This window comes from Octopus sinensis, linkage group LG23 (assembly GCF_006345805.1).
Source record: "Octopus sinensis linkage group LG23, ASM634580v1, whole genome shotgun sequence".
Lineage (NCBI taxonomy): Eukaryota > Metazoa > Mollusca > Cephalopoda > Octopoda > Octopodidae > Octopus > Octopus sinensis.
In genome coordinates, this window is record NC_043019.1 from 13648845 (window position 1) to 13663844 (window position 15000).

The 15000-nt window shown below is 36.0% G+C and overlaps 1 protein-coding gene across 1 annotated transcript; it reads left to right on the forward strand.

Annotated features, from left to right (window-relative positions):
- Positions 1-5833: 5833 nt before the first annotated feature.
- LOC115223692 (protein PXR1-like) lies at positions 5834-6316 on the forward strand (the record flags this gene model as incomplete). Its single annotated transcript, XM_029794365.1, has 2 exons — positions 5834-5890; positions 6251-6316. Coding segments are annotated over 2 exons (123 nt in total), but the record flags the coding sequence as incomplete, so codon positions are not given.
- Between the last annotated feature and the right edge of the window lie 8684 nt (positions 6317-15000).

Consider the following 15000-nt stretch of genomic DNA (forward strand, 5'->3'; position numbering starts at 1 on the left):
GGATTTGGCTATTGTTTCTACAGAATGGCCTGTCTGTTTCCTGATTAAAATTTTGTTTTCTTTCCTTTATTTGAATGTTTTGATAAAAAAAAGAGAAAAGGAAAAGAAGAAATAAAGAATTATCTTTCAGAAGATCTATCTAGAAACTTGTGGAGGTGCGTGGCTTAGTGGTTAGGGTGTTGAACTCATGATCGTAAGGTTGTGGTTTCGATTCCTGGACCGGGCGATGCGTTGTGTTCTTGAGCAAAACACTTCATTTCACGTTGCTCCAGTCCACTCAGCTGGCAAACATGAGTAATGCTGCGATGGACTGGCGTCCCGTCCAGGTGGAGAATTTCTACACCACTGAAACGGGAAAACGGCCCTTATGAGCCTGGCATGGCTTGAGAAGGAACATTTATTTTTATTTACCTAGAAACTTAGATTTCTATTGCTGTTGTTGTTGTTGCATAGCCCTCTTCTCCCACCCCAAGTCTGTTTTGATTTGACCATGGCCAATCTTCGTCACCAGCCCTACTCTTCTTTATACAGACAACAACCGACTTCTCTCCTCTGCTTCAAACAAACAATATGAAGGTTGAGTTAGATCAGTGGTCCTCAACTAGCGTCCGAATGACACTTGGGAGGTCCATATAAGATTCTACTGTTAAAGTTTGTGTGCAATATATTTGTTATTATCATCATCGTCATCATCATTTAATGTCCATTTTCCATGCTGGCATGGGTTAGACTGGCCCTCATGATGGTGGCATGTAAAAAGCACCCACTACACTCTCGGAGTGGTTAGCATTAGGAAGGGCGTCCAGCTGTAGAAAATCTGGCAGATCAGATTGGAGCCTGGTGTAGCCATCTGGTTCACCAGTCCTCAGTCAAATTGTCCAACCCAATGCCAGCATGGAAAGCAGTTGTTAAACGACAACAATGATGATATATATACAAATAGTAAACAACGTGAAATACGAAAACAAATGAGTTCAATATGCAAACAATAAGAGAAACAAATGGAAAACAGGGCAAGTAACATAAAGAACGACCCTTCATCAGTTGTCGGCTGTCTATCTTCTCCTCATTTCGAACATTGAACAATACACACACACATACACACACACACACACACACATATATATATATATATATATATATATATATATATACAAGAAAAAAGCAACAAGAATGGATTAGTTTTTCAGTACAATTGTTTCATACGAAGAACAGCTTTATTAAAATCTGCAAATATTGCAGCAAATACAAGTGTCCCGTACTCATCAGCCAAAACACATATGAGTTCTCCAAGCATCCTAGGGGGTGAGGCTACACTCATGAAGTATCGAAGATAGTTCTATAAAAAGCAAATTTAGATTGTAAGCAGACTTCCAAAGTTCTCTAATGATGATGCACAGTCTTATAACAAGCTTTAAAAAAGCTTGTTAGATTCACAGAAAAGGTGAATCCATCCATAATGTAGGTGCAATTACCGGACATATGAGGAGATATTTTATACTCACAGACGATGAATCCATCCATGATTAATCCAAAATAAGGTGGGTATAATTTCCTGATATATGATAAGATACTTGTCACACTTCTGTTCAATTCACAAAACTGCTATGTTAGAATTATAATGGCTCACTTGAATCTTAATTGCTTTTACTATATATATATATATATATGAAAACACAAAGAGAAAACACAACAACGCGAGGACGTGGAACAAATATAGTATTATTGGACGCTCAGGAAGGAAGGGAAAAAGGAGGGTTTTATGTTTCGAGTGGAGCTCTTTGTCAGAAACATAGGAAAAGGAAAGATCCAGAGAAGGGAAGACGGAGGAAAAAATTGCCAACGGTACACACGCGGAGAGAGAGAGAGAGTAGGATGGATTCTCGTAGATAGTTTCTTTTCATTGCAAGGAAGAGAAATATCTTTCTAGGAATTATATTCTATTTTTCTCATTAGTGAAATAAGTGGAGCAAAGTACATTCTAGAGTCTTTATATAATTATTTAACATAATATTTTCCACATTTCCTTTCAGCTATAATGTCCTTAATATTGGCTTCAAATAAGGCAGCGTCCTGGCAGAAACCATAACATGCCGGGCCAAATGTTTAACAGTATTTCATCTGTTTTCACATTCTGAGTTCAAATTCTGCTGAGGTCGACTTTGCCTTGAATCATTTCAGGGTTGATAAATTAAGTACCAGTTGCGTACTGGGGTCAATCTCATCGACTGGCCTCCCCTCCCCCAAAATTTTGGGCCTTGTGCCTATAGTAGAAAATAAAAAAAAAAAGAATATTGGCTTCAAATTTTGGCACAAGGCCAGCGATTTCAGGGGACAGAATTAAGTTGGTTCCATTGACCCCAGTGTTACACTGGTAGTTATTTTATCGACCACCCAAAAGGATGAAAGGAAAAGTCGACCTCAGTGGAATTTTTACTCAGAACATAAAAATGGTAAAAATTCCACTGAGCATCTTGTCCACACAGTGCTTCTTGCCAAGCACTCTGCGTTATAAAGATCTTAATATTAGTAAATAGAAGTTACAGTTTCAATTTGGGGTGAGTCTCTGCAGTATAAGGAAATTAAGAATCGATCACATTCTTTGCTTCACAAAAGACAATATATTGGGAAAGATAAAGGTGGAAGTTGGTAGGTGTCTGTGGAGAATGTTTAGTGGAATTATTCAACCAAGAGACAGTCACTAGAGTTCATTTTGGTTCATAGCTCATTAGTTGAGTGGAATGAGAAATAAACAGTTTGAATTATAGGCGAAGGTGTAGCTGTGTGGTAAGAAGCTTGCTTCCCAAACACATGGTTCCAGGTTCAGTCCCACTGCATGGCACCTTGGGCAAGTGTCTTCTACTATAGCCTTGAGCTGACCAAAGCCTTGTGAGTGGATTTGGTAGACAGAAACTGAAAGAAGCTGGTCATATATATGTATATATGTGTGTGTGTGTGTGTGTGTGTATTTATGTACATGTGTCTGTACCTCTGTTTGTCTCCTAGCCATCGCTTGACAACAGATGTTGGTGGGTTTATGTCCCTGAAACTTAGCAGTTCAACAAACAGACCGATAGAATAAGTACTAGGCTAACAAAGAATAAGTCCTGGGGTCAATTTGTTCGACTAAAGGCAGTGTTCCAGCATGGCCACATTCAAATAACTGAAACGAGTAAAAGAGTCGTTGAGATAATTAAGATACCAATGTAAGAGGAATTAATTGAAAATATTCCAGTTGTTTTCCTTCCCTACATGATTTCCAGAGTAAACAGTTACATAGGTTGTCCCCCATGCTAGGCACTTTGGGCAACTGTTCTCTGCTATGGCCTCGGATCAACAAGGACTTGCAAGAGGATTTGGAAAATGAAAACTGAAAGAATTCAAACACAAAACCATTCTTCTTCTTTTTCATTTTCTCCTTCATTAATTCTTTTTTTTCTTTCTTCTTACATTTTGCTTCAATTCTTTTTTTTCTTTAATTCTTCTTTCATTCTCCTTCAGTTCTTTTTCTTTAATTCTTCATCTTCATCTTCTTCATTCTTCATTTTCTTCTTTTTCATTCTTCTTTAATTCTTCATCTTCATCTTCTTCTTCATTCTCCATCTTCTTTCTGTCTTCACTTCTTCCATTCTTCTCTTTCTTCTTCGTTCTTCTTCTTCTTCCATCTTTCTTCTTCTTCAATTCTTCTCCTGTTTAATTTTTCTTCTTCAATTCTTCTCTTTCTTTAATTTCTCATTTCCATCTTCTTTGTTCTTCTTCTTCATTGTTGTTCTTCTTCTTCATTCTTCATCTTCGTTCTTCTTCTTCCGTTCTCCTTCAGTTCTTTTCCTTCTTCATTACCTGCAGAATTCAAACACCACATCTGCCATGAACCATACGGTTGTGCTAACCACTACACCCAATCGATCGACAAACTGGCAAATAGATAGAAAGAGAGAGAAAGAGAGAGGGCAGGAGAGAAAGAAGGCATGAGAAAGAGAGAGAGAGAGAGAGTGTGTGTGTATTTGAGTGTGCAAAGGAGACAGAGAAAGAATAACAGAAAAACAACAAAGAAAACGGAAAAAAAAAAAAAAAAAATGCCAAGCAATTTGAATCGGTCAATGTTTTATTAGTAATTTTAGGAAGCTGGCTACAATGAGTGTGTCCACATTGAGATGCAGTATTTGGTCAAGGCTGTTCTGTCCGAGTTCCACCCTCCCCCTACACACACACACTTATGTGACCTGTTTAGCCCTTTTGCTTATGTTGAGCCAATCTACTTTGCAATCCTTTCCATTCAAACCTCTCTCTAGCACTTTGTAAGTTTTCTTTGCCATTTCTTGTGACCGTTTTTCGCATTCTAAACATTAATGTGTAAAATTTTGTTTCACCAAATACACTTTATTCAAGTAATAATCCCCCCCCCCATTTTCTCTTCATCCTCTCTTCTCACATTAACCTTCTTGATCTGCTCTTTGCCTACACTAACAGCCTTTATTACTGCCTTTTCCTTCTTCTTCTTCAATTCTTCTTTTACATTTCTTCTTCTTCATCTTTAATTCTTCTTCTTCGTCTTCTTTAATTCTTCTCCTTCTTTAATTCTTTTTTTTTCTTCTTCTTCTTCTTCAAATTTTCTTCTTTCATTCTTCATCATTCTTCTCTTTCTTTAATTCTTCTTCTTTCATTCGTCATCATTCTTCTCTTTCTTTAATTCTTCTTTTTCATTCTTCATCATTCTTCTCTTTCTTTAATTCTTCTTTCATTCTTCATCATTCTTCTCTTTCTTTAATTCTTCTTTCATTCTTCTCTTTCTTTAATTCTTCTTCTTTCATTCTTCATCATTCTTCTCTTTCTTCAATTCTTCTTCTTCTATTCTTTTCTTCTTCAATTCTTGTTCTTCTTCTATTCTTTTCTTCTTCAATTCTTGTTCTTCTATTCTTCTTCTTCTTCTTCAAATCTTCTTCTATCTGCCAGCTCGCTGCCTTAAGACACCAGTTTCATAATTTATCATAATTAAACCACTCATCACATGACACAAGGTCACCTCCCTCAATACCACCCCTGCTCTCTCTTTCTCATTCAACGGGTCTTTCTCTTGCAAGTGACATGGTGACCTCTCTGGTGCTGGTGTCACATAAAAGCACTCAGTCTACTGGGGGTTCACATATGGAAAGGCGTCCGGCTGTAGAAACCATACTAAACCAAACACTTGAGCTTGGCACAGTTTTCTGACTTGCCAGCTTCTATCAAACCATCCATTCCATGCCAGAATAGAAACAGGGTGCTAAATGATGATGATGATGACGATGACGACGATCATCATCATCATCATCATCATCATCATCATTAGTGGTGGTGGCATCACCTTTTTCATTCTCATCTTTTTCATCTTCACCATCATCTTTTCAGCATTATCTTCCTCGTCTTTTCCAAAATCACCATCAGTCATCATTTCATCATTTTCATCCATTCATCATCTTTTTCATCACATCATCATTTTCATTGTCATTCATCCCATCATCATTATCTTCATCATCTTTTTCAAATTCACCATCATCATCATCATCGTCATTTTCTTTCTCATTCTCATCTTTTATATCTTCGCCATCATCTTCTTATCTTTTGGATCATTATCTTCATTTTCATCATCGTCATCATCATCATCATCATCACCATCATTCACTCCTGCCTTTTTTTCCCTGTACTTCATCTCATTCCTTTCTTTCTCCACCTCTTCCTTCTTTTTTCTTATCTTCTTCCTCTCCCACATTAACTTTCCCTAACTCTTTCTCTTTCACCTGGTACCCAGTTTTACAAATGCAGATCAAGAGAGAAAGAGAGAAGAGATAAGCGAGAGAGAGAGAAGAGGGAAAGAAAGAGAAGAAAGAAAGAGAAAAGAGACGCGAGAGAGAAGAGAGAAAGAGAGAGAAGAGAGAAAGAAAGAGAGAAGCGACAGAGAGAAGCGACAGAGAGAAGCGACAGAGAGAAGCGACAGAGAGAAGCGACAGAGAGAAGCGACAGAGAGAAGCGACAGAGAGATAAGAGAGAGAAGCGACAGGAGAGAAGAAAGAGAGAAAGAGAGAAGAGAAAAGAGAGAGTAAGAGAGAAATATAAGAAAGAGAAGAGAGAGAGACGAGAAAGAGAGAGAAGAGGAAATAGATGAAAGAGAGAGATAAGAGAGAAAGAAAGAAGATATAAGAAGAAAGAAAGAAAGAGAGAAAGAAAGAAAGAGAGAGAGAAAGAAAGAAAGAGAGAAAGAAAGAAAGAGAGAAAGAAAGAAAGAGAAGAGAGAAAGAGAAGAGAGAAGCGAGAGAAGAGAAGAGAGAAGCGAGAGAAGAGAAGAGAGAAGCGAGAGAAAGAGAAAGCATAGTTGTTATAGAAGACTCGTTAATATTCCTGGAACGAAGCTGTGTTATTATAAAAGCCACATCCTATAGTATTGGATTAGATGTTGCTTCCGCTAAATAAACTGCATCATCATCATCATCATGTGGCAACATGATGGTTATTCAAGAGCAACATGTGGTTATTCTGTGAGAATGTCTGTCTCACCAGAAGACACACATTGTGGAATATGAACACGGAGGAACCATTCTGTACAAGCAGCCAAATGTGCATTTAACTAATGTGCACATTGAGCTTGTATGCACAGTCTTCTTATCTTTCACCGGTTGCAGTCATTGGATGGCAGCCATGCTGGGGCACTGCCTTGAAGGGTTTTAAGTCAAACAGATCAATCCTGTTGCTTTGTTATGCTTTAAGTCTGCTACTTATTTTATCAGTCTCTTTTGCTGAACTGCTAAGAGTTATGGGAATGTAAATAAACCAGCATTGGTTGTCAGGAGGTGAGAGTGAGAAATACAAACATGTCCTCTCTCCTCTCTCTCTATCTATATATATATATATATATATATTATATTACATATATATATATAATATATATATATTATATACATATATATATATATATATACATATATATATATATATACATATATATATATATATATATAATATACATATATTATATATATATTATATACATATATATATAATATATATATATATATATATATATATATATATATATATATATATAATATATATATAATATATATATATATATATATATATATATATATAATATTATATATTTCCACTTGCTCTTCTTATATATACATATATATATATATCATCATCATCGCTTAACGTCCGCTTTCCATGCTGGCATAGGTTGGATGGTTTGACTGGGGACTAGTGAGCCAGATGGCTCCAACAGGCTCCAATCTGATCTGGCAGAGTTTCTACAGCTGGATGCCCTTCCTAACGCCAACCACTCTGAGAGTGTAGTGGATGCTTTTTACGTGCCACCGGCACGAGGGCTGGTTAGGCAGTACTGGCAACGGCCACACTCAAATGGTGTTTTTACGTGTCACCTTCACAGGCGCCAGTCCAGTGGCACTGGCAACGCCCTCGCTCGAATGTTGTTTTTCTTGTACCACCGACACAAGTGCCAGTAAGGTGATGCTACACACACACAAACACACACATATATACCTTCGAAACGCGTAGATGAAACAGGGACAACTGATGAAGGGGAATATTCTTTATGTTGTATGTCTCGTTTCTATGTTTTGTTTTGCTTTTATGTTTTCGTTTCTCATTGTGTTCAACGTTTTTTTGATGTCCTGTACCCATATATGCATGTATATATACATATAGATGTAGGTACGTACATATATGTATGCATATATGCATATATTTTATATATCATTTATATTATATATATATATATTGATTGACATATATATGTATGTATAGACATACATATATGTATGTATATATATATGGATATATATATATATTATTTATATCATAGATACATATTAATAGACATATATATATATATATACAGGCATACATATATGTATATATGCATATATTTATATATTATTTATATTATATATATTGATAGACACATATATATATTATATATGTATATATATATATACGCACATACATCATGTATGTATATATGCATATATATATATATATACATATATATTTATATATAGACTACATACTATATGTATTAATATGCATATATATATATATAACATATATATGTTATATATAGACATACATATATGTATGTTTATATGCATATATTTATTATTTATATTAATATAATATATATATATATATATATATATAGACATACACCCATACAATAGAAACATGCTCAAGAAACACAACACGAAAACCAACCAACCAACCTACCTACCAACCTACCAACCAACCTACCTACCTACCAACCAACCAGCCTACCTACCAACCAACCAACCAGCCAACCAGGAGCAGAAAAGAAACAGGTTTAAAACTTGACATGTAACTAACCAAACAATGGAAATAACAAAAGAAATAAAAGAAGAAACAAAACAAAACAAAAAAAGAAGCCTTTGAAAGGAAACAAGAAATCCGATGAAGAGCATTTGTATTCAGCAGAAACTACAAAGCCAAACCATTAAAACACTAAACAAAGTAATTAGCAGTTACTAAAGACCATACTCAACCCCGCCACTGCATTCCAATATTTAATTAATTTTAATTAATTAAATATTTCTCGGTGTATTACATCGAGAATGTTAACACCCACTTCGGTTAAACAGCTTCGGCAACATGTTACATGCAACAATAACATTATTGTACAAGGCCTGACGTTGAAGCTAAGCTGCCATGTGACTGACCAATCGACCTGCTTGAAATAGCAGCCAAAATTTCCTCATTTAACACAATGGTTTTTCAACCCGGGCCCAGCAAGTTCTCTAGCTGGTTGCCTCCAGGGTGGATGCAATATTACCGATAATGGCATGAAATTGCGCTTGGCGCCTTGGTCAATAACTGATGAGGAATTTGTGACCTTCTGCGTTTGTTCTCCGTTCGTCTATGCATTCAGTGCCTTTAGTATGTTTTTCCGTCTGTTTATTACTATGTCTGTTTGACTTTTGAATGTGTGTGTGTGTGTGTGTGTGTGTGTGTGTGTGTGTGCCACGAGTACTTGACGACTGGTGTTGGTGTGTTTATGTCCCCATAACTTAGTGGTCCAGTAAAAAAGACCCATAAAGTGAGTACCAGGTTTTACAAAAAAATAAGTACTGGGGTTGATTCATTTGCATAAAATTCTTCAAGGTGGTGCCCCAGCATGGCCACAGTCTAATGACTGAAACAAGAAAAAATTTTTAAAAAAACAGTGATGCCAATTCAAAACCAACATTGCCAATGATAGGAAGTAGAAAAGACATTCCAGAGTCAAGAACAGCAAAGAAAAATTGTCAATGACCAATATTCTAGCATGAGCAAAAGGCCTAAGAAAGTATTTGACCCGTTGTAGTCCGTCAAAGTCTGTCAAATCTCTCTCTATATAAAGCTGAAGTTATCTGTGTATGGCAGGTTTGGTAGCCTTCAACTAACACTATCTCCTCCGAGAATCTATGGCGCAAGTTGACCAAAATTGAGAGTATGATAGAAGAAGGCTTGCTCTTCATTCTGTAGAAGAAAAAATTCAAATCGGACCATGTTAAGACCAAAAATTATTTACATCAAAAAGGTGCTTTTTTTTCTATGAAAATCCCTATTTTTTACGATTTTTTGACTGCTGTGTCGCCATTCCTCGGTGTATTTCAATCAGAAAAATGTTCACTTAAAGAGAATAACAAGCTACATAATGCAAAAGTTTTACTTTTCAAAAATTCCAATTCTAAAGGGTCGAAAAGAAAACAAACCCGAGCAACGCCGGTCGATACTGCTAGTATTTTTATCAACCTTCTTCTAGACTAATTTACCATTAGTGATCCCTCGTTTATCGCAGTAGATTGGTTCTGAAATCGGACGCGATAACTGAATTTCCGTGAAGTAAGGACACCATATTTACAGTATTTATTTAACGTGTATTTGGACTTTAAAAACCCTCCCTGTACTGTTAACAACCCACCCATTACAGTAGTGTATTAATAACAAGGACAAATGTTAAGCAATAACACTTTAGATTTTAAAAAATAAAGATTGTTACTGTACTCAACACGAAAGAAGTTGAAGTCAAATTTGAATGATGATGGTGATGAATTTGCTGTGCAGTAGAAATGATGATGATGAAGCTGACAGTGGTGCCAATCACAGCCCGTCTTAAGTTCAAATACCCCTGTATATGCTTTTTGCTATTTTATGCTTGTTTTGTTGTTCCTAGACTAGGAAATAATATTTATTATTAATATTTTAATGGATTTAATGAAAAATTTTAGGTGCTCATATATATATATATTTAAAATCCGCGAAGTCGTGGATCCGCGATAGTTGAACCGTGAAGTAGCGAGGGATCACTATAGTAGTTCGTCAAATAAAGACAATTTTACCAGCAGTGGTTCGTCACGTAAAATACACTTTTGTAAAACTTACTTATTGTATTCTGCTATTGGTGGTTTAATCCAGTAAATACAGTTTTAGAAATTTTATTTAATTTGGTCTCAGCTGGTCCATCAGATAAAGACGGTTTTTGTCAACACTTTCTCTTAATTTATCAATAGCAATTCGTCAAATAAATACGGCTTTGTAAAGCTTGTTTTCTTTACCACCAGTAGTTTGTCAGATAAGAAAAAAGAAACGTTTTCATGGCATTGTCTATTCTGACTTATGACAAATAGTTCGTCAAATAAATAGGGTTTGTCAACATTTTCTGTCCTAATTTACAACTAATTTTTCATCCGTGGTCTGTTCAATAAAGACAGTTTTTGTCACCATTGTTTATTTTAATTTACTGCCAGTTATTCACCAAATAAATACGAGTTTTGTAAAACTTGTTTTTTATGACCAGCGATTTGTCAACTAAATATGGCTTTGTCGACATCGTTTGTCATAATTTATGGCCAATTGTTGATCCAATAAAGATAGTTTCGTTGACATTGTCTATCCTAATATTTCACCAAATAAATATGGTTTTGCAAAGTTGGTTTATCCTGTTTTACCTTCGATGGTTTATCAAGTAAGCATGATTATATAAATTTTGTTTGGCCAATTTCACCAGCAATGGTCTGTCAAATAAATGTTGTTTTCTCGATGCCTTGTTTATCATAATTTCCCAAAAGGTAAATAAAGCTTTTGTTTTGCTTTTTTACTTTTTACAGAGGTTCCTCAAATAAACACAGTTTTGTAGACATTTACAACAAATTGTTCGTTAAATACAGTTTGTAGATTTGATTTATACTAATTTACCATCAGTAGTTTGTCAAATAAACACAGTTTTGTAGACATCAATAGAATCGGGGATGAAATTAGACTTAGACGCTGGAACTGAATTGACACTTCCTCAGACAAGAGGAAGCGATTGAATGATGGCATTCAAGAGGAAGCCTGAAAGAGCTGGGTTCCCTAAAACCATATGGCAAAAGACCATTGACGAGAAGGGTGGAGAAACTAGAATGAAAGCAGAGCTGGCTGGAGAGATTGTGTTGTGGCCTTTTGTACCTCATATTCATGGAATGGAGAAAACTGATGAATCTCTTCCGATTTACAGTCAATTGCTCGTTAAATAAATACGGTTTCATGAACCTGATTTATATTATTTTATCATCAGTATTTCGTAAAATAAACACAGGTTTTGTTGACAGGAACAGGATCGGTGACGAAATAAGATGCCGACACTGGAACTGGTTCAAACACGGCCTCAGAAAAGATCAAGGAAGTGATTTAATGTTGGCCTGAGAGAAAAAGAACAGAAGGGTGCCTTAAAACCACATGGTGAAAGACCATTGACAAGGAAAGGAGACGAGAAGAGTGGAGAAAGTAGAATGAGACCAGAACAGTGGCAGAAAGCAGAACTGGTTGGAGAGATCGGGTTGTGACTTTATATGTTTCATGGTATGGAGAGAGCTTATGAACTCACAAACGAACCTATTTTCATTTACAAGCAGTTGTTCGTTAGATAAATACAGTTTTGTAAATCTGATTAATACTAATTTATCATTAGTGTTTGTCAAATAAACACAGGTTTTACAGACATCAACAGGATCGGTGACGAAATAAAATATAAACTCTGGAACTGTTTTGACACGTCCTTGGACAAGACTAGCAGTATCGCATGGCGTTGCTCGGGTTTGTTTCGACCCTTTAGAATTGAAATTTTTGAAAAGTAAAAATTCTGCATTATGTAGCTTGTTATTCTCTTTAAGGGAACGTTTTTCTGGTTGAAATACATCGAAAAATGGCGACACAGCAGTCAAAAAATCGTAAAAAGTAGGGATTTTCATAGAAAAAAAGCACCTATTTGATGTAAATAATTTTTGGTGTTAACATGGTATGATTTGAATTTTTTCTACGGAAGGAAGAGCAAGCCTTCTATCATATTCTCAATTTTGGTCAACTTGCGCCGCAGGGTCTCGGAGGAGATAGTGTTAGTTGAAGGCTACCAAACCTGTCACACACAGGCAACTTCAGCTTTATATAGAGAGAGATTGAGAAAGTAATTGAATCGTAACAGTAAAGTGACAGCCTGAAAGGACCCTAACACCACATGGCAAAGGACCATTGACCAAGAAAGGAGACGAGAAGGGAGAGAACGGTGGCAGAAAACCGCTGGTCGGAGAGATTGTGTTGCGGTCTCATGTTCCTCATGGCATGGAGAGAACTAACTAACGAGCGTATTCTGATTGACAACCAAATTGTTCATTAGATAAATACAGTTTCGTGAACCCAATATATACTTATATGCCATGAATGGTTCATCAAATAAATCCAGATTTTGTTAGCATCAACAGGATCGGTAATGGAATAAAATGCGGACATTGAAACTGGATCAGACACGTCCTCAGACAAGATCAAGAAAGTGATTGAGTGTTAGCATTCAAGTGGAAGCCTGAGTGGGGAAAAGAACAGTTGGGTACCCTAAAACCACATGGCAAAGGCCTATTGACAAAGAAAAGCGACACGAAGCGTGGAGTGGCTGGAATTTGACCAGAACAATGACAGAAAACAGAGCTGGTTGGATAGATCGTGTTGCGGTGTTACGTTCCTTGTGGCACGGAGAGAACAAACAAACGAAACCTTTCTGATTTACAACCAAATTGTTCCTTAAATAAATACAGTTTTATGAACCTAATTTTTACTAATTTATCATCAGTGGTTCGTCAAATAAACACAGGTTTTTCTAAACTTTGTTTCCCCAACTTTTTTCCCTCATCCATCACTCCTTTTACAAACCGTTTCTTACAACCTTCACTCAAACACCAAACTACAGAATCCAAGCTTCCAAGCCAAACCCAGAAATCACACAAAACAAATCGATATTTCACAATTAAATTTAAAGATTTCTAAGTTAATCAATCAATCTAACACTTAAAACCATATTATTTTTATTGATCTCTTCTGTATTTTGCATATATATCCTTTCCTTTATCCTTTCATCTTGCACCTTTTTTTTTGCCTTGTTTTCTTTCAGTATTGCTGTATTTCTTTTTTTTTTGCGGAAATGCGTTTACCATTATTATTATTATTGTTGTTGTTGTTATTTATAACTGTTGTTCTCATTGGAAGGTTTGTTGACCCTTCGGGGTGGCAACTGCATTAACGTCAAGAAAATCTTACATTCCTTATATTCTATATTGTGTGAAAAATTGATTTCAATTTTCTTCTCTGTTTGGGGGGAAAAAAAAGGAAAAGGGGGGGGGGGAGAAAGGAAAGACCAGATGAAGTGTGCGCACGCATGCTTGTGTGTACACAAACATATATACCACACAAGCACACACACACACACACATATATATATATATATATATACCTAATATATATACATCCAAACAAGTGCAGGCAGGCATATAAACAGAAATGTGTACATGCATACATACACGCAATGCCACACCCATATAAATTACATAGACACATACAAAAGCCACTCATAAGCACACACATACACACACAATATATATAAATATATATACATATGCACACACATCCATATACACAAACAAACAGGAACATATAAACACACACACACACACATATATATATAGATAGATAGATTTACATTATACATACACATCCATATATATATATATATATATATATATATATATATATACACCACACACACCAATTTTCACACCTGTGAATAAATACTGGTGTATATATATATATATACACACACACACACACCTCCATTCATATATATAATTATACACACATATACATATATCTATACACACATACATTCAAACACATCCATACACACATACACACACCTATAAATTCATACACAAACACACACGCCTGCACGCATATATACACACATGTACACTTATAGAAGGACGGAGCAAGAGAAGGAAATCAAAGCCACCCAGTGTAATCGCTTCTCTCTCAACAGAGATCAATATATTTGTTCTCGTGAAAAAGAATAAGGTCACCATTTTCTCTTCACAGTTTCCTGGCCTCAATTCAACATTTCCTTTTCTCTCCTAATTCTGGAAGATTCTTCTAGAAATTTCTGCCCACAACAACAAAACTAGATTCCACATCATTTTAATCTCTTCCAGTTAATCCTTTTTACGGTTACTTATTTCAGTCATTGGTATGCGATCATGCTGGAGCACCATTTTGAAGTATTTTAGCAGCACAGTTTGACCCCAGGCTCATACTTACTCTTTGAATCTTTTGCTTGTTTCAGTCATTTGACTGTGGCCACGCTGGAGCACCGCCTTTAGTCGAGCAAATCGACCCCAGGACTTATTCTTTGTAAGCCTAGTACTTATTCTATCAGACTCTTTTGCTGAACCACTAAGTTAAAGGGATGTAAACACACCACCGTCGGTTGTCAAGCGATGTTGGGAGGGACAAACACAGACACACAAACTTATACACACACACACACACACACACATACGCCATGATAGACTGTTAGCTCCTACACGCATTTTTTCTCTCCTTTCTTTTCTGTGTAACTTTCTGTTGAAGAGCGTAGGCTCGAAACGTAAAAGACTT